Genomic DNA, 18,508 nt, shown 5'->3' on the forward strand with positions numbered 1-18,508 from the left:
TACACAGGGATCAAATGCATGGCTGAAAGCACAAGTGACGTCGTGAGCATTGGATTGCCGCTCTTCTGGAAGCCGGGGAAAGGAAATAGATGTGGAGGAGGATGCAACTTCATATGCAGCTTAATGTGACAGGTTCAGAATATATTGGCGATGATGAGAGAGTTAGATACAAAATGAGTCCCGCTTTAGCAAAGGGAATCAAACATTTAAATGCATTACACATGGCGAAGCTCTTTGTGGAGAAACGTATTTGGTTTAGCTACGGCTCAGGTAGATTTATTAAGTGGTCACTTTGTTTGGCAACACAATGCTAGGACCCCTTTGCCTTTTAGGAACATGGTCCACAGGGATGATTTTTAAATGCACCTCGAAATTAAGAATGTTATATCTCATATATATATATATATGTGTGTGTGCACACATTTTCAATTTACACATAAAGAACCCTGAGCAGAAATGCTGAAAATTAAGATAAAGGCAAATACAAATTGACAAGGAGAGTGTAACCTTCCTCAGATGAATGCATGAAACACATAAATGCTGTAGTTTCATCTCATTTTCTAATTTTTTTCCACCATTTGAGTTTCGACTGCCGGCCTTTTAATAAAGTCATTTGGATGTCCTTCTGCAGTGCTATATTGCCAGTTGACTGGAGAGTTAGTACCTACTGCTTATCCATCTGATGATCCAAGTCCTAATATTGTCTTTTGCAGATATATCACAGCTATATTTGGATGGAAACCTGGCTATAGCTGAGCTTTAATCTTCCTAAGAGCCAGATATTTTTCATATGAGTTGGAGAAGACCAAAAACGGAGCTACAAGAGAGTGAATTTGGACTTACATTTGTCACGTGGCCAGAACAACAACTCCAAATGAATGATAATGTTGCTCTGTTACCGACTGTTTGCTAACAACTTCCCCAAATCAAACTAACTGGTGATGATATGCCCATTTTGTGAGCTCACAACTTGTTTTGGCCGGCCCTTTAAATGTCCAAAGAAATCTGTCATTGCAGGTTTAAAGTTGCATAACGTTTTTTGGCTCCTACTAGCAAGCACGTTGTTATGGCTTAACAGTTGAAAAAGAGCAACTTGAGTAGTATAGGGGGGATAACTACAGTACATTAAAAAACTAAATCTGCAAGCTAAATGACTCTTATATAAACACACACAGACCTGCAGTTTATTCATGCAAACACATTGATTAGAGGAGCTATAAGGTACTGTGTGATGGAACTAATTATAGAGTGACTGCAGTCTAAGAAGAGGGCCAGCAGTGTTTAAATTGTTTTGGGAATTCAACAACGTTAATGAATATGAGACCTCAGGGCTGAGTTGTACTTGGCCGCGGTACAGTACAGTTCAGTGGGTACACCAGTACAATATTGGACACATGCAATGACTGTATTCATTATATTAAAAAAAAGCTCCTCTCTTTCTCGCATGACCTCTCTGATACTGCTGCAATGTTCCATTTGCTTTTGTTATTTGTTTAAGTGGCGTCAAAATCTGAAAATCAGTAGGAATTATTGCTCTGAATAGCTGCAGAGATGTCATCGCTGCTGCAGGATACACAAGTGCGATGGATGTGTGGAGTCTTTCTTTCAATATAGTAAAAAAAAAGAGAAAAAAAGACCATTACAGAATGTGGCTGCAGAAAAAAAACGTGCTCAGTGATTCCCACCGAAGCAATCTATTATATGAGAAAGTGTGCAATTACCCAATATAAGCTTGTAATAGCTACAGTATCCAAATGTGGAAAATGGGAGACAGGGAGTCCAGCAGAGTAGAAATATTACCGACTGAGGCCAACACAGTTTTTATGCAACAGTAAGAATCACGGGATTACATTCAAAGGGAAAATCCATCTCATCCGAATATGATCAAGCTGTGTTATTTGACGCATTGAGATGCAGTGAATGCTGTGTCCAATGTTGGCGTGTCAGATGGTTCTGTGTTAGGTTAGCTGATGGTCAACTATAGTAGCGAAACCGGATTCCTCAGGGACTGGTTTTACATAAGAATCTGATCCAAATGCTAAACATAATCATTAAGGTGTCCCTAAAGCTGTGTACACACCGGAAGAACTGCCCGACTCGCGTCGGTAAATTCGGCGTCGGCTACTTAATATGGCCGACTCGAACAACGACATGGGCGGTTCACACCTACGGAATTACAGCCGACGCCATACGTTCCGCGCTTGCGCGAGATGTAATGTCTCCAAAACAACAGGCGGCGCTAATCTGTATTGTGGGCCAAAAAACACGAAAACCGGAAGTAGGCGGTCCTCTCTAGACCACCTTCTTCGATTCCACTGGTTATCTGGTATGTTTACCATCGTCACTTCCGGGCTTCACTGATTCGCTAGTCAAGCTGCTAGCCTCCACCAATCAGAATGGTAAAAGAATGACCGACTCGAATGGCGGATTACACATTTGAATCGGTTGAAATGAACGCCGACGTGGGCCGATTCGAGCGACCACACCAAGGAGACTCATGTCACGGACGCCGACTCTCTCAAAGACGCCGATTTTCGGTCCGGTGTGAGCCCGCCTTAAAAGGTCCACACCAGTCACAGGCTGCGGATGGGTACTCACCTGGCGGAGGTTGCGCGTCACTCTAACATCATGCCAGACATCGTCGTTGAACTTCCCTTTGGCTGGTTCCACCAGGGCCTCGAAAGCACCGGAGCCCAGGTTGATGACCAGCCACAGGGCCCCGTTCCTCAGGGACAGGTTGACATAGTCAGCTGACCGGCCCGTGTGAAGCAGCAGGCCGTTCCTCTGCAGGGTACGGAAGGACAGCGTGATCTCATCCAGACTACTCTGAATGGGAGTCTGGGACAGGTTGTAGCTGAAGAACTCATTGCCTTTGAAAGTGGCCACTGACTCCTCCTGCCCTGAGAGGGGAGGAGAAACATCTTAGGTAACAGTTTCAGTCACCGGACTTACCTTTGATTCACCTACTGCAGCACATCCAATCCTCCAAGGCTAACATGAGCAGATAATACACAGTCAGACATTCATTTATATAATATCAGGACTAACCATGTAGTGTGTGTATTTGTGGAGCTATTCACATATGCTACAAAAACACTGTACATTCTGATGGAGGAATGTATACTGTCAATGGGAGATCATGTGATTCTATGCATAGCTTGCACATTAAAGGATAAGAACAGTTATATTCTACATTTTTCTAATTGCCAACAAATCCTATGAAAAGCCCAAAAGCAACAATAAGTTGATCCTACTTTGCAGCCAAATCCTGATGTGACTTGTTCCTATGTGCAAAAAAAGAGAACTATACAGGGAAGTTTAAAGCATTGAGAGGCAGACTACTACATCGTTTGTTTTGGTGTTGTCATCATTTTTGTTGACAATAAGAAACATATAGAATAATGCCTTATCCTTTATGCAACAGTGACAAAAAAAAAAACAATATAAATGTTAGGTGTGGCTCTAAATCACGGCCGCAATCCAACGAATTTCCAGTGAAGATGTTAAATGTACAGAAAAATCTGATGGCTCAAAATATTCCAGCAGTTTTCAGGTTTAACCCGAGCAGAAGAATTCCTCATTATAGCAACATAACTTTTCACAAGCTGCACTAAAGACTATCAATGTGTCCAACATATTTACACATTACACATAAAATCATTCTTGATATTATAGTTCATTCAACAGTGATGCTATAATTGTGATAATAAAAAAAAACCTCCCACAAGATTTGGATTTTGTTTGAGTTTCTTAGTTATTGCCAACATAAGCTGAATGGCTAACAAAGAAATACAATGATATATATATATATTGAAGTTAGCAGGATGGACAGATATATTGTCACATAGAAACCCGACTCACATGAAGACGTGTACAATATAAATGGGGAAACAATTTCAGAGCAAGTTTTAAATCTCGAGTCTGTGAAGTCGTGCAACAAGACGGCAGTAAACTCTTCAAAAACTGAACTCGACTCCACACTGGTGAAAAAAGTCAAACAGCTTTGGGACAAGTGTTGTTTTGTGATTTTGCACACTATTCCTGTGGGATTCGTCTCCGCCGTATTGTATACTGAATGATAAAACGCACAGTATCTGTTCTGCTTGGCCTTGCTCACACAGACTTTATGTCCTGACAACCCTCTTAATCATATTAATGAAATCCACTTAACTTTTCCAGGGTCGTAACTTTTGACAGTTAACCATTGTTTTACATGGAAACCATAGGGACAATGTTAACCACCGTATCACACGGTTCTTGAACACGTGAACAGGCTTTTTTAAGCCCGCATACACCCCCTTCCTTTTGCTTGTTTATGAGATACAGCCTCGGAGCTACTGAACAAGCTGTTTCGAGCTAGAAGGATAAGCTATCCCTTAAGCCTATGTTTGTTTGTACAGTAAATGTCGGCTTCTGAACTCTGGGGCCAATTTAAGCCAACAGGATCAGTGGTCCCATTAGTCTCCATTGTTTGAGCAGTGTACTTACTCAACTGAGCCGGCAGCAACTGGCTACGCTACGGCCGATGAGCTGAAATCGTGAAGTTCGGCATTTGACTTGAAGTTGCGGGTGAAATTAAAGCCCGAGTACAGGTGGCAACGACGGCAACTTACAGCAGTTGAGACGAATGACGTATTTGTGGCCTAATTTAGCAAAGTGCTTACTGTAGATGTGGCACAGCTACAATCAAATCTAATATCTAAAGTACAGATCTTCAACCTGTAGTCCAGAACCCCTCGGGGTCCGCAGATTTACTGCAGGGGGTCCCCAAAATGATTTGATCCCAAACTTTTTTATTGTCCACAAATACACCTTAACATGACTACAACCTATATTAAGCACATATACATCTTCCTGTTTGTTTAATATTATGTTGTGAAATTGTGATGTAGAAATGCCAAAATAGAATTACAATATGAATCTGTCAACAATTATTATTTTAATGCACCGGGTCTCTATAAGCTTTGGGGGTCCTCAGCCTGAAACAGCTCTTCTCATACGGTCCACATAACCAGAGGATTTGCATCATATCCTGTGCGAGCGCCTTTTCTGTCACCCCCCCCCCCCCGTTTTCTACAATGAAGATGTCATTGGCAGACGTGTTTAAGCGTGTGGGCGGTGAGAAAAGGCAGCGGGCCATATCTCTGCTTCCCCTTGCTTACCTAAGAGGTTGTCTGCAGCGACAATGTTTACCAGCTTGTGGAAAAGGCAACACTGGCTGTGTTTGCTCTGACACCAGATAGACTTTTGGCTCTAGCTCAGTGGAAATGCCGTCGGAGACATGGCCGCAGTCGCTTCCCCAGCTCAGAGATGCTGCTGCTGCCGGAGCAGTTAAGCACTGACTTGTAGCCGACTGGGGGGGGGGGGGGTCAGAGCCATCAACCTTCCACTTTGGCTGCTGTGAGACAATTACTGCCGAACTATCTGTCCATGCAAACGCCCGCCTGTATCACCGGAAAACGAAGACTCAGCAGAATATAACGGCAGCGCCGACAATCTCTGCACGTACCCTGCTGCTTCTCTCCTTCTCCCATCGAGCTGCCTCCCTTACTACACCTGCCCCACTCTCCTGTCTACTTGTAACCCGACCCACGGAATGCAGGATAGCAGTACTAGCGAGTCCTTGGGCCGTTCTCAAGGCGATTCAATGAAATGTGCAGCTACAAAAAAATATGGGTGGGGGTGCAGTATCCTTGGTGCCACTTGAACATCGGAGGAGTTAACTTTAAAATGGATAATAGCAGCCGGGTGTTGCCCCCCCCCCCCCATCCCAGTGCTCATGTCCAACAAGGGATTATCTGTAAAAGGTACCGCCCAGAGCTGGACATTAGCTGCTAACGGTCACAGCTTGATGCACATCAAACACTGCAGCGGAAGAAGGGCTCCTGCCATCACGGAGGAAGGAATTATCTGCTATTTCCTATTAGCCCACCTGTTCCAGTCTCTGCTGCAATTACACAGTGCTGCAGTGGCTGCACCAGATGAAAACGGCGAGATGTATATTGCTCATTAATAGTAAGATTTCCAGCTGATTAATTTCAAAGTGGTCCAAAAGCCCAGGGCGCAGATGGCAGTCGCTGACCTGCTCGGGGGCGGAGGAGTTAGTTGTCGGCTGGTTGCACCCAAACATAATCAGGCAGTGTGTGTGTGATATATAGCGGGGGCAGCAGTTTACCATCGGTCTGAAGGAAGGGGGGGCGTACATCAGCACTCTAGGTGGTCAGTGAGCTACACCTGTGTCTGAATAACCTCATCATTGACAATACATCTGTGTAAACGCTGGCGAAGCATCACGGCAGCCGCTCCTGACAACTGCAGGCGTGCGTTTGATTTGAAATGAGTTGTGATCGAATGAATTCAGATCAAATCAGACCACTCCCCTGAGTGTCCCCCTCGGGCTACATCTGGGACATTGTCCAAGTTAATAACAAATGTTTGTCGTGACATTAAATGGCTGAGTAAAACGTTGATGCCTCATGCATATCCCATGAAGTCAAACACGCATTTCTTTGTTACTAATTGTTGCTGCGCTACGATTCGTTCCTCCGAGGCGCATTTTCTATAAATCTTCGCTCAATAATCAATTACCAACTTGTGCTCCCTATTGATGCATGAAATGGTGCAATCACATTTGGGCCTAATTTCATGACAGATCAGATCGCAGTCGGCCCCTTTGGGACACACTTGCTGTATGACTTGCTAAATATTTGATACAGCAGCATTATTCTAATACGGCGGACAATATGAATCATTTTTGGGGCAGCAACAGAGAGTCTATTCAAATGCATTGTTCTGTCGTAGACATCAATTAAAGTAGGAGCTTAGAAGAACATTATCTTTTGGCCTTGTGAAGACTGATTACTACTTCTTGTACAAGTTTGTCCCAAAGCGAGTCACCAAACGGATTCAGACTTTAATCTATAATGTCACAGTCGCGTATAGCCTCCAGCTGCACCATTTATAGTGGGTGAAAAACTGGTGTAATCATACTGTGAAGTATTCGCTTAAGCCTTTTCATCTACTGTAAATGACCTCCATATTAGTGTTATCAGTTCTACACCAGAACATGTGTATGAGAACACCCAAGGCAATGCCACACACTCTTCTCATCTGCGTCTCATGCAAGTGAGAACAACGTAATCCAGAGATGACATACAAAAATATTTGGGTTTTCACCCGCGGGGTATTCATAATGATATCTCGTAATCACTACGTATACTTTTCAGGATTGAGTGGGTCAAAAATCAAAGAAAATCACCCAATGAATCGTTTGTATGGACCTGTAAAAAAGGGAATAACGATAATCAAACATATGTGCTCAGTAATTTCTAGGAAAATAAATTAGTAGAATGTATTTTTGGTGAAAATGTGACAAAAAAAATTAATCTCCAAGTCTAAGTAACATGTTGATGAGGGAAATAAGAACTTGAGCAGCAGATTTATACGGTCAGACTGGGTCACCAAAGTGCCTGTGCTTAGAGACAACACTGATTGCCATGGAGACAGGATGGAGACTTTTGTCTCGCAATACGTGGCAGAAAACACAAAGCATAAATACAGCAGATTTAACGGCAGCCAATGCCACCCTTACTAATCAGTCAGAATGCCCCTTTCCTCCAATGTCCAAGTGTTTTGCATAATATTGCATTGAATTAATGTTTTAGATCACAAATGAAACAATAGCTATTAGTTTTTATGCACAAGAACAGAACATCACAGTAGTTTGTCTTCCTGTTAACTGGCAACAACCTCCTACTGTATCTAAATATATCTCCTCATCTGTGCTTATATCAAACTGAAACCAACACATTAACACGACTGCAACGTACAAACCATTTAAAGGGAATGCCGTTTGCAACCCACTGATCAATCATCACAAACAGCCAATTGGCACATTTGAGAAATGATTGCTGTCTTATAACTTTGTGTAAAAACAAAACAAAAAATCTCAATTCTGCAAAAAAAAATAAAAATAATAATGTATCCCCTCAATACATAGTATTTGTGTACACTTCTGATTATTTAAACAATAAACAACTCAGACCAGAAAGAAAAACAATGTTGGCGTGGTACGTTTTCTGCAAACCACAGAATACATTGAATGCCGATGTTTATGAATCAGAAATATGTTTTATAAATTTATATCATATCAGCCTTGTATCATGGAAACAACACTACAACAACATAACTAGCATAAATAAATAACAACAGCCCTCAGCAGATGCTCATACATATAACAATAAGAGTAAAGTCAACAGTTAATTCCAGGCGAGATGAAAACTGCGGACTCCTGGGTGACACTTCAGTCTCTCTGCTCGTTATTTTATGTCATCTTCAAAAACGCCTGCTTGACAGACTACTTCACGTGCTCTGCACGTCGCTGCTTGAAGACAAACTGACATTCAAGGAATCTGTGATTTTGCGGGAAATGTGAAAAGCCAACATTTTTTTCCCCGGAGACTTACGTTGCAATTACCCGTTTTCTTTGCAGACCTGAGGCCTGTAAATACCTTCATTCTTTACTTCTGACACCTGTTTATTCCCTTTGAAAACACCATGAAACCAAACCGAAGAGATGCTATGAGCATAGATGCATTACCTTGGCGAAAAACTGCGGAGGTCAAAGGTGATGTTCCAGTAGCTCAGTCAGTGGTCAGGACAAAGGGTTTGACGGACAAAGATTGAGTGAGTTGTGAGTTTAACATGACAGGAAGCAAAAAGGAATAGGCAAGTATATGGAAAAAGAGGAGAGGAAATATTAGTGCAGCACAGTTGGCTAAAATGATTTCAGGGAAGGGGGGAGGGGAGGGGGATGTTGTGATCAGGTGGCTGGGAAGGAAAAGCAAACCAATAGACCCCATACCTTGGCGGTTTAACATCAGGTGCGCCAGACCTTGAGGGAAAGAACAGAAAAAAGGATACGAAAACAGGAAGTTCATAAAGAGGCTCGGGAGAACAAAAGCATTGTCACAATGTTGGACTGCAGTTTGTGACAGACATCCTGGGGTAGGTACGGATGTCAAAGTTCAAACTAAAATAGGAAGGGGAAATCAAACTAAAAACAGACAGACATCTCAAGGGAGGAGAGGGAAGGCGAGGAGAGAAAAAAACATCTTGATTGGTGCAACCCGTGTAGGCAGTTGCTCGCACAGATGCTTTTTTCTAAATGGAACACATACTGTATGTTTACTAGATGCAGACAGCGCCCGGGATGTATCCGATACGCAAGAATCCTACTTTATATAGTCGTGTTAAAATTACCCTCCACTCCATGGTCTCCAAAAAGGGGGATCTTTCAGCCGCTACATCTCCACACACTGATATTTGCATACAAGTGGTCGGTCAATACACTTGAGCCCGTTTAACATTCAATATGGCAGCGTTTTGTAAAAGGGCAGAAGTGACACCATTCCTTATCCGATAAATCTTTAGCCATCACAGCTCTATTTCACAGAGGACTCGCCATCTAATGGAGCTCGATAGGTTTGGGTGGTGGAACGCTCATACCACGACAGACCAATCATGTAACAGGCTGGCCACTAATGACCTGCCATACCTAACCTTTGAATTCTGATGGGGGTGGGATGGAGCAACACTATGTTTAAGCCTCGCTGACGGTAAACTATCATAAAGGAGGAGACAAAAATGACACTCCCCACCTGCATATTCTGTCAATAAGAGGAACAAATGCATCACTCCATGTGATAGACGGTGTCCTGCACATTTAATGCAACACGGGGCATCCTCTGACTGCTGACAAGACAGCACTGCAAAGAAAAGCAAAACTACCATAATTCAATCCCATCAATCACATTATATAGCCGAGCAGTTTCAGGTGACTAAAAGTCCAGCTGGTCGGCCTGCACGCACTGCGGCGATCAAAGCCAAATTTGATTCAGTTTGCCGGAGTCTCACCCTCCTATGTCCACAGACACGGAGCCAACGCAGACAGATACATCTCACCGCTGCAGCCACAGATGACATGGCACAACTCACCTGCTCCTCTTGCCAGGGAGATGATGAGGACGACACAATGCAGCACTCACCGACTACATGAACCCCACTGTGCCAGCCAACACAAACAGCCCTCATCAGGGCATCAGCATGCAGACTCATACAGCCAGTCAGCCACTCGCTGTTCAACTTCCTGTTCAGTCATTAGATCAAATCTTACAAATAAGAAAGCAGGGGGGGAGGCTGGAACAAGTCTTCTCCACTGGTTCGCTGAAGCTCTTGCTGTGGAATGGACGTGATTACCCCTGGGAGGGTCCTTGCCTGCCAACACACAGGCTGTCTCATTGCAAATCCAGTGACAGAGCCCCCACACACACACACACACACACACTGTGCATCCTACACAACAAGTCAAAATAACGAGACGTGAAACACTCTCATGTCCCCCTCCCGCTCGTCACCTGCTCAGGTGATCTGACGGGACCCGAGCTCAGCTTGTGCTTCTGCTCATCCTTCTGCTGCGCCAGAGAAGCGGCGTCCTCGGCTGGAACTCCGACATGACAGCAACAACAAGGGGCTAAAAGAGGGGCTTGTTAATCATTAACAGTGACAAAGACACACCCAGCAGTGATGGCTTGTAAGCCGCCACCCGCCGAGACAGCAGGAGGAAAAATCTCTTTCAACTTCTTTATCTTTTTGTCCATGTAGGTCGTGGGGAGGATTCCTATTATCCGACTAATAAGGAGAAGCAGTCACAAAGCCACAGGCCAATGCTTTGTCAAGTGGGGGAATGCCCAGTCTAACAGTTCACTCTGAACCGATGGAGCCGAAGAAAAAGAGCTTTGACCCAACGGGTTCACAGCTATGATGACTCCACACACTTTATTTTTAATGTCGAGCACTATGCCGAGGAAAACCGACCCGCAGCCCCGACTGATGGAGGACAGAGAGAAAAAAGAGTCTTCTTTGGCTGTGTGGTTGGTGCTCCAGGAGTTAAAGATAGTGGAGGGGGGAGTGGTGTTATTGCTGCCCTTGTATACGAGCAGCCACGCATTGAATGTGCTCATCCTAGATGGCTGAGCCCTACATCTAAATCTCAGTGTGTGGAAATGCAGAGATAACCGGCCAGACCTGAGTCCCGTTGGTGGGGGAAGCCTGTGTGGAAATAAACCGCCCTTCCTTCCAGTAATCCAACACTTTTTCTATTTTCAGATAAGAGGCAAACAAAAATCTCAAACCAGGCTCAAAAGTGTTAGCATGTTGCTTTTAGGCTCCTCTTGATTTGGTCTCATTATAGAACACATTTTCTGATGGGATGTTATTGATCGTTTAATCATGATGCCCTAAAAGGGACTGAGAACAGCAACCGTGTATTAGTAACACGTTTACTGTACCGACATCTTTATCCCTCTACATCTGCTGACTTTGAGTGAATCCATATCGGCTCGACTCCGTGTTGGTTACACCCCATTATTGTTAAATAATGATGCACTCGTTTGAAACCAGAACGATGGAGATCGGAACCAACAGAGAGGCTTTTTTTCTGTCCTGTGTGAGCAGATACATTGTGCAATGATAATATTCTGCAAGTGCTACCATGCAAACGTAAAATAAATAAGTCAAAATGTTGTATGTATTAGATTCCTAAAATGCTCCTGAACTATGAACTTTAGGAAATTCTTCTAACCAGATGAACACGGCTATCCAAGTAACTTTAATTAAACAAACAGTGGAAAAAACAAAATGCAGATGGTGAAGGACCTCTCAGCTGTTATTGTGACATTAATTAGGGAGCCTCTGAGAAGAAAGAGCCGTTGGGCGAGGATTAGGATTTGCCAAATTTGTTTTTCCTTGAAAAGTAGAATATTATTGAGCCTGTTGGAAAGAGGGATTAGACCAAGGTCACTACTGCTGAAAGATGCCATCCCACCAGGACCTGCTGGGTCCTTTTTTTGGGGATGATTTCTATATTTTGCTTTTTCATCCAGTGTGTTATTAGTGTGTCATCATCACTGTGTGCTTAGACGTGAAAATCTGAAGGAAAAAAACGAACAAAAAAAATGCACTTGACACGTGTGTGTTGTGTAAGGTTTTCCTATATGTTGGAGAGATTTTCCTCTCTTGTGTATCTGAGGTGGCTGTCCTTATCGCTCGTTCACAGACCTGTTTTTTTTCTTCTTTTTTTCCTGCACACACATATCGGAGGATGCTGCACGCTCTGGGCATTAGAGCACGCCCCGCCATGGCCTTTGTCCGTGCGGATCACCGGGAGGCCTCGTGCACTGCAGACGAACACCTCAGAAAGACTCACCTGCTGTTCTCAAGGTTTCACCGCCTTAAAGCAGTTCCCTCAGACAAATAAAAGATAATTCCTGCACCACTTAAAAAACCCACAGCCGAAACCAAATATAGCATATGGGTTACCATCTCCGCCATCTCTAGGGAGAGGACACATAGATACGTCTATTTCCGTCGCTGCAAGGACATCAAAGACTTGCACATGGAGTTGTATGAAGGAGAAGAATAATATATAATGAAGGCATCTGGTGATTTTCCTGTTGTCATTGTTGTTTTCGTCGCATTCTGCGTTGGGGATTGTCTCCGTGTCAAGCTCTAATCCAATAAACATTCTGACGTATTTTGCTGCCGTACGCCAAACGAGTGTCAAATGTAGGATTTCGGAGAGCAGGTGTGCACGGGTCGGTGCACGATGAGTCGGTAACAGTGATTTATAATGCGCAGTGGATCGGTGCACACCGGTCTCCTGAGCCTGTTGGCTGCCCTTTCACCAGAACCAGCAGTCCTTACTGGGGAGATGGATGTCTCGCTCCGATGCCAACTAAACAAATCTCCCTCCTCGCTTTCAATCTTCATTTCTCTCGTTCAGTGTGCGTGTCCTGCTGGAAACCAATCCTGTTTAATTGTGGTCAGTTAAAATGCTGCCAATGACGATACAAAGGTCTCTTCTCCTTGCCAAAAGGAGATCTGCTCCTCTTAAGAAAATTATTTTAAATGCACCTATAAAAAAACAAATAATAGTACAATTTAATGACTGCAGAGGCCTCAGTAATCAGCCATGTTAAACCAGAGAATGCCATCACGTCACGTTTGGTGACTAAACCGTAACATAAGCTTAGCTCGGATGAGGAAAATGTGAACTTCAGCGAGGAGGAAAAACACAAGTTATAAATAATAAAACAAAGCGTGGCTGTACAGTCGTTTTTTCCTCTGTGATGCAGTATATGAATGCTCCATCGTATTGTACACACACCCACACTCTGCAGACCTCGCTAGTCACCTTTAGCTCTGATTTTATGTACAATGAGCTTTCAGCACATACAGCGCCGTTTTTCCATAGTGACCTTGTGACCGGTGATAGTATATCTCCTCGCAGCTTAATTTGTTGGATGTCAGAACTGCAGTCCAAACCGACAATAACAACCTGATAATAACCCACCACACTCTCACACACTGATGCCGCGGTAATAGCCTTTGCAAATAAGGGCATCACGAAAAACAAATTATGCTCATCATTATGCTCATTACACAATGCTTGGTCTTACCTTCTACTTCTTTCTGGACGGCTGCAGGAGAACAAAGACAGAAAAAAAAAGAAAAAAGAGAGAAACACATTCAACGTTGTTTTTTTTTCTGAAACTCGTCGCTTTGCTTCCGTGCCGAAACATGCATGTTGTCGGACACGTGTATCGGCCGAAGAGTTGTGGAAGAAAGCTGCCCAGGCTTCCAAAGCCTATTATTATAAGAGGAATACTGATGTCTTTAATAATCCTTCATTTTCTCTTATCTAAACATAAGGGGTTTCAAAACTCACTTTTTTGGGGGGCAACAGCCTGTTTTGGAGACTCTCCAGAAATAGAACATGATGCCTGTTAAATGTTGAAAATATGAACACATCTGCTACATTAGGAAGCTGTTATCCTCTATGGCGTGTGGAGATAATTGCTGAGAGGGCTGGACTCACACACACATATGCTACCGTGGCATATTTTGACCTGGATGGCTTTAAAGTGCTATTGATCATCTTCAAGAGCATGTGCAGTGCTTACAACTTGATATTAATAAGCGATTTTAAGCGCGTGTGAGCTAATGCTAATCATTACGGCAGCCAACATTTTTAGCAGCCAAAGTACATTAGCTTTAAAAAGATGAACAAATCTTGGAGGACCACACAGCTAATAGAAGACATTTTCCTTCTGTGTACGCACAATGTGCACCAGCGCGACTCAAAAACAAAAGGAGGGATAATTAGGTGGTAAATGATATTCATAGAAAGCACCAAATAAAACGATGTCCCTGAATCATACTGCAAAAAAATACTAAAGGTAAAAACATATTTTTCTGTAATATGAAAGCTATTTTTCTCACCTTCATTGCAGTACCTTCCCCTGTAGCTGGAATTGATGCAGTCACAGAGGACCTCTCCTTGGCTGATGGAGCACAAGCCTTTATTGCCGCACGGAGAGTGTGTGGCACATATGTACTCCAAATCACTATGAACAGCCTGGGCATCCAGCAGCAATGGCAGCGCCTCCCCCAGTTTCAAATTGGCAATAAGGCCGCGGAACGGCGGCTCGTATTTAACGGTGCTGGACGTCAGGGCGGAGAGACGCACGTCGGGCGAGATCCCCCCCACGTAGAGGTCGCTGGCCACCACCATCTCTTTCCTCTTGGACTTCACCTCGGCCGCCTTCTCCTCGTTGTCCACGACCAGCCTCGTCTCTCTGTAGTTGCGAGAGAGGAGGACCCTGTGCCAGCGCAGGTCGTCGATCCGCGTCTCCGTGTGCAGGGAGGCCGGTTCGGCGCAGTGGATGGTGAAGCGCATGTGGAGCCTCCCGCCCGCGATCAGCAGCTCCAGGAAGTCGCAGTTCCCACCGTCGTCCAGGTAGAGCACCAGGGCTTTGCTGACGTTGGTCTTCAGAATGAAGCTGAGCTCGCCGGGCGCTTTGGCGTCCCACTGGGCGTAGCGCGTCCACTGACCAGGAACCCCCTCGTATTCCACAGCTATTGCTGTTAGCACCAACCCCGCTAACAACAGCAACCAGGAAGGCTCGCCTTTACACCTGGCCATGATGGGTTCCTATCTACAGTACAACTTCCCCCGAGGGTCTCTAATTGATATGAATCCAACAGAGCTGCGAGAAGGGAAACGTTATCTAGCGTCTACACTTATTTTTTGTGTTATTATCGCCCTAAAATCTGCAGGAATATGACTGCGACTCCCACATGCAGTAAATGAGTTTCTTTAGCCTCGGCTGTCTATCTTGATTCCTTTTGCCATCTCTCCACGGGCGACACGTGACGGAGTGAACAAACGAGGCACATTGCAGAAACACTTTGCATCTACTTTGGATCGGCTGAGAAAGAGAACAAACACGAGTGAGCCGCAGTACTGTGTGCTTCCTCGCCTTCGCCATCCAGTGTCTTGGCCTCCATCCAGCGCCGCTTCTGTCAGTTCTCCATGGGTTGGCTAGGCACGCAGCTTAGGTAGAGCCTCCATTCTCCTCAGCCTCCATACATCCTGAGACATAAAAGGAGAAAGCGTAATGAATAGCTGGAAAGATCGCCAACAATCGATCGTGCAACAAAAGATAAATAATCAGCAGCCGTATGTATAACAAAATTGAACAAGCCATTAGAATGGCAGAGAGGGAAATAAGCGTGACAGAGGTTTAATTGTTAGGAAGGATTGAGAGTTCAGCAGCGGGTCACAAGGAGCCTCTCAATCCCGACGCCCCTCGTGTCTTCACATCCAGGCAGAGAGAGGAACTGAGTATCTCACTGGTTTGCCAGGTGTCAGCGCTGTTTTCCAAAAGCTGGTGGAAAACAGTCCCGTTTCATAGGCACACCCCCCAACAGATGTTTTGGTACAATCTATGGCCTCACTAACTCGGTGGAGTTGAGCCCCTTAAGCCCTCTGTGCTCCCTGGGAGCAAGATAAGACATTACAGCTAAACAACACATGCAGGCCAGAGGTTGGGAGTAGAGGGCTGCACGGGCCTGGAAATTAAGCCCGTACCCGGCCCGAGCCCGAGACTCTCAAACCCGACCCGAACCGAGCCCGAATTAATAGATTAAAAACCAGGCCCGACCCGACCCGTTACCCGAAATGTTATTATGCAAAATGCATGTTATTTTCAATGACATTTAACAGCGCGACGCTCGTCAAGAGGGAGAGAGAGAGAGAGAGAGAGAGAGAGAGAGAGAGAGAGAGAGAGAGAGAGAGAGAGAGAGAGCCGTGTGTGTGTGTGTGTGTGTGTGTGTGTGTGTGTGTGTGTGTGTGTGTGTGTGTGTGTGTGTGTGTGTGCGCGCGCGCATGTGGATTGTGGACTAAAGTGAAAACCTCTTCCAGCTGTTCGCGGTGTCCCGTGAGCAGCACTTAAAGCAGAAGTGAGTGATATATTTGTGTTATTATAAGTCTTAAATAGTTATATCTTCCGACAGCAATCACTTACATAGAGTGTTTGGACTGAAACACGGGTCTCTCAGTTCCTCTGCTCTGAGCCGAGGAGAAAACATTTATCGTATCCTACAGTTTTTATCCAATGAGGAGAGAGAACGGCATGCAGGGCTGTGTGTGTGCAGCCAAGGAACGCCGTGAATGTGGTGACGTAGCGACGAGGACTGTAATGGTGCGTTCAAGGAAACTCGTATTTTTCCGACCGTGAAGTGGTACCAGTTCGATCTGTAAAAAAAAAAAAAAAACTGTAGTTCGTCCGACCCGACCCGAGCCCGAAGTAATTAAAGGAGTCATCACCTGGTTTTATACGTATCCAGCCCCCCTTGGATCGCTTTGGATCAATTCGTTAAACTTATTAGAAAAAAAAAAAAAAATTTAATCAAACATTGAGCTTGTTCTGACCCTTTTTCGTACCGCGATTTTATCACGCGAGATTACGCGCGAGGTTTTGACTGGTCCGGATGTGCATTGTATAATATGTAATGAGGCGCGCGTTGATTCGCAGCAGGAAGGACAGAGCCGGGGGGGCTTGCCTGCATGCAGACTCCAAAACATAAACAGCCCCCTGTCATGGCGCACACACTAAATGACGAACCTTACGGAATTCAGGCATTTATGTACGAACCAGAGTCGGAACCCGAACCGGAGAGTGAAGAGCCAGAGACGGTTGAAGAGACACGTTTACAGCAGGACGTCAGGTAGCGGACGGGGGGGGGGTTGGGTGGTGAAAGAGGGGTGGGCTTATGCAAGTAGCCTCCACGGTGACGTCACCGTAGGCGCAGAATCAAAATCTCGTGCTTTAGGAATGCACACCCTTGTGTGCTATTCCTGTTCGGAAAAAGAGCAGAAGCGAAAAAACGGCGCCACTTTCAAACTCCAGCCTTTCAGGCAAGTTTCAACTGAGGTCAAACACAGATATGCATGTTTTAACAAGAGAAATTGCGATTTCCTGGTGATGACCCCTTTAATTAAAAACCAGACCCGACCCGGCCCGTTACCCGCTCGGGCTCGGGCTACCCGCGGGCTCGGGTCGGGTAGCCATGCTCTAGTTGGGAGTGGTGAAATGGAAGAGGTCTGGGCTCCAAACAAACAAACTAAATGCAATACTTGGTGATAACAAAAAAAGGGGGGGGGGGGGGGGGGGAACCTGCCAGGCCTAATAAAAACAAAGTTAGGCATCAATCTTTTGCTGATATGGGAACCGGCCCCATTTATTATCACAAAGGCTCAAACACCCAATTGTGACCAGTCATCCTGTGGGATTATGTCCGACGGAAACTGCACATATTCTAAGAGACGGAATGTTATATTCATATGATGATGGTGGCATTTATTTATCTTTTCATTATTAACAATTTCCCTACAGAGAGCAAAGCCAATAATGAATTTATTCCACAGATAAGTGTGGCCAGGCCCGTTATAGCTTGTGCCTCTGCGCCAAAGAACTCCAGTGCCGTCCAAAACCTATTAAAAACACATAAAAGAGGCAATACCGTCGTGTGATCCAATTAAGTGATCAAAAAGAAAATCAGCAGCTGTAATCTATTACAAGCAATTTGCACAAAAGAGTGGATCAACACTGTAGATCTCAAGGATGCAAATACACTGCATGACCGGGGGTTTTTCATGTCGGCCGGTTGGCCGTACATTAAAACATTTCCAGCTCACTACTTTCTTGCTGTTTTTTATATTCTATCTATTGATGTGAGGTGCCTTGCATCCAATTGAGCGAAGTCAAATTCATGAAAGCGAGAGCTAAACTGTCACAAACTGCAGGTTTGTTTTCCCCACCAGGAGAAAGGAGGACGACTGGTTTTACCCAACGATTCGTCCGCTCTGGACATTATCAGCTGTGACCTGCTCTCACGGGAATCAGCCTCACTGACCCCCCAAAACACATCTGGAGATTAGCTAACTGCAGAGGAGAGAGACGGCGGGTTTCGAATACTGAGAGTGGCAGCGAGCGGCTGCCGGCACATGGCTGCCGACATAGCTGACAGTGGGGTCAGGGGAGTCTCTCCTGCCGACAGGTTGCCACGGTGATGGTGGTGTCACTTAGCTCGACAGCTACGTGAC

At 44.9% G+C, this 18,508-nt stretch overlaps 1 protein-coding gene across 4 annotated transcripts in view; it reads right to left on the bottom strand.

The window, feature by feature from the left end:
- Positions 1-15,043, bottom strand: part of LOC311025974 (neurexin-2-like) — a gene marked incomplete at its 5' end in the record, with an annotated part of 83,652 nt that extends 68,609 nt beyond the window's left edge. The window contains 5 exons of one of the 4 annotated variants that reach the window (XM_084029190.1): positions 2,599-2,900; positions 8,600-8,611; positions 8,864-8,893; positions 13,518-13,538; positions 14,341-15,043. In XM_084029190.1, the coding sequence (XP_083885316.1) occupies positions 2,599-2,900; positions 8,600-8,611; positions 8,864-8,893; positions 13,518-13,538; positions 14,341-15,043 (1,068 nt within the window). Of the gene's footprint in view, positions 1-2,598; positions 2,922-8,599; positions 8,642-8,863; positions 8,894-13,517; positions 13,539-14,340 lie in introns of all 4 variants that reach the window. The other 3 variants (XM_084029193.1, XM_084029191.1, XM_084029192.1) reach the window with 3 other exon arrangements.
- Positions 15,044-18,508: the final 3,465 nt, after the last annotated feature.

Source organism: Eutrigla gurnardus (assembly GCF_963514095.1).
Source record: "Eutrigla gurnardus genome assembly, chromosome: 15".
NCBI classification, from domain to species: Eukaryota; Metazoa; Chordata; class Actinopteri; order Perciformes; family Triglidae; genus Eutrigla; species Eutrigla gurnardus.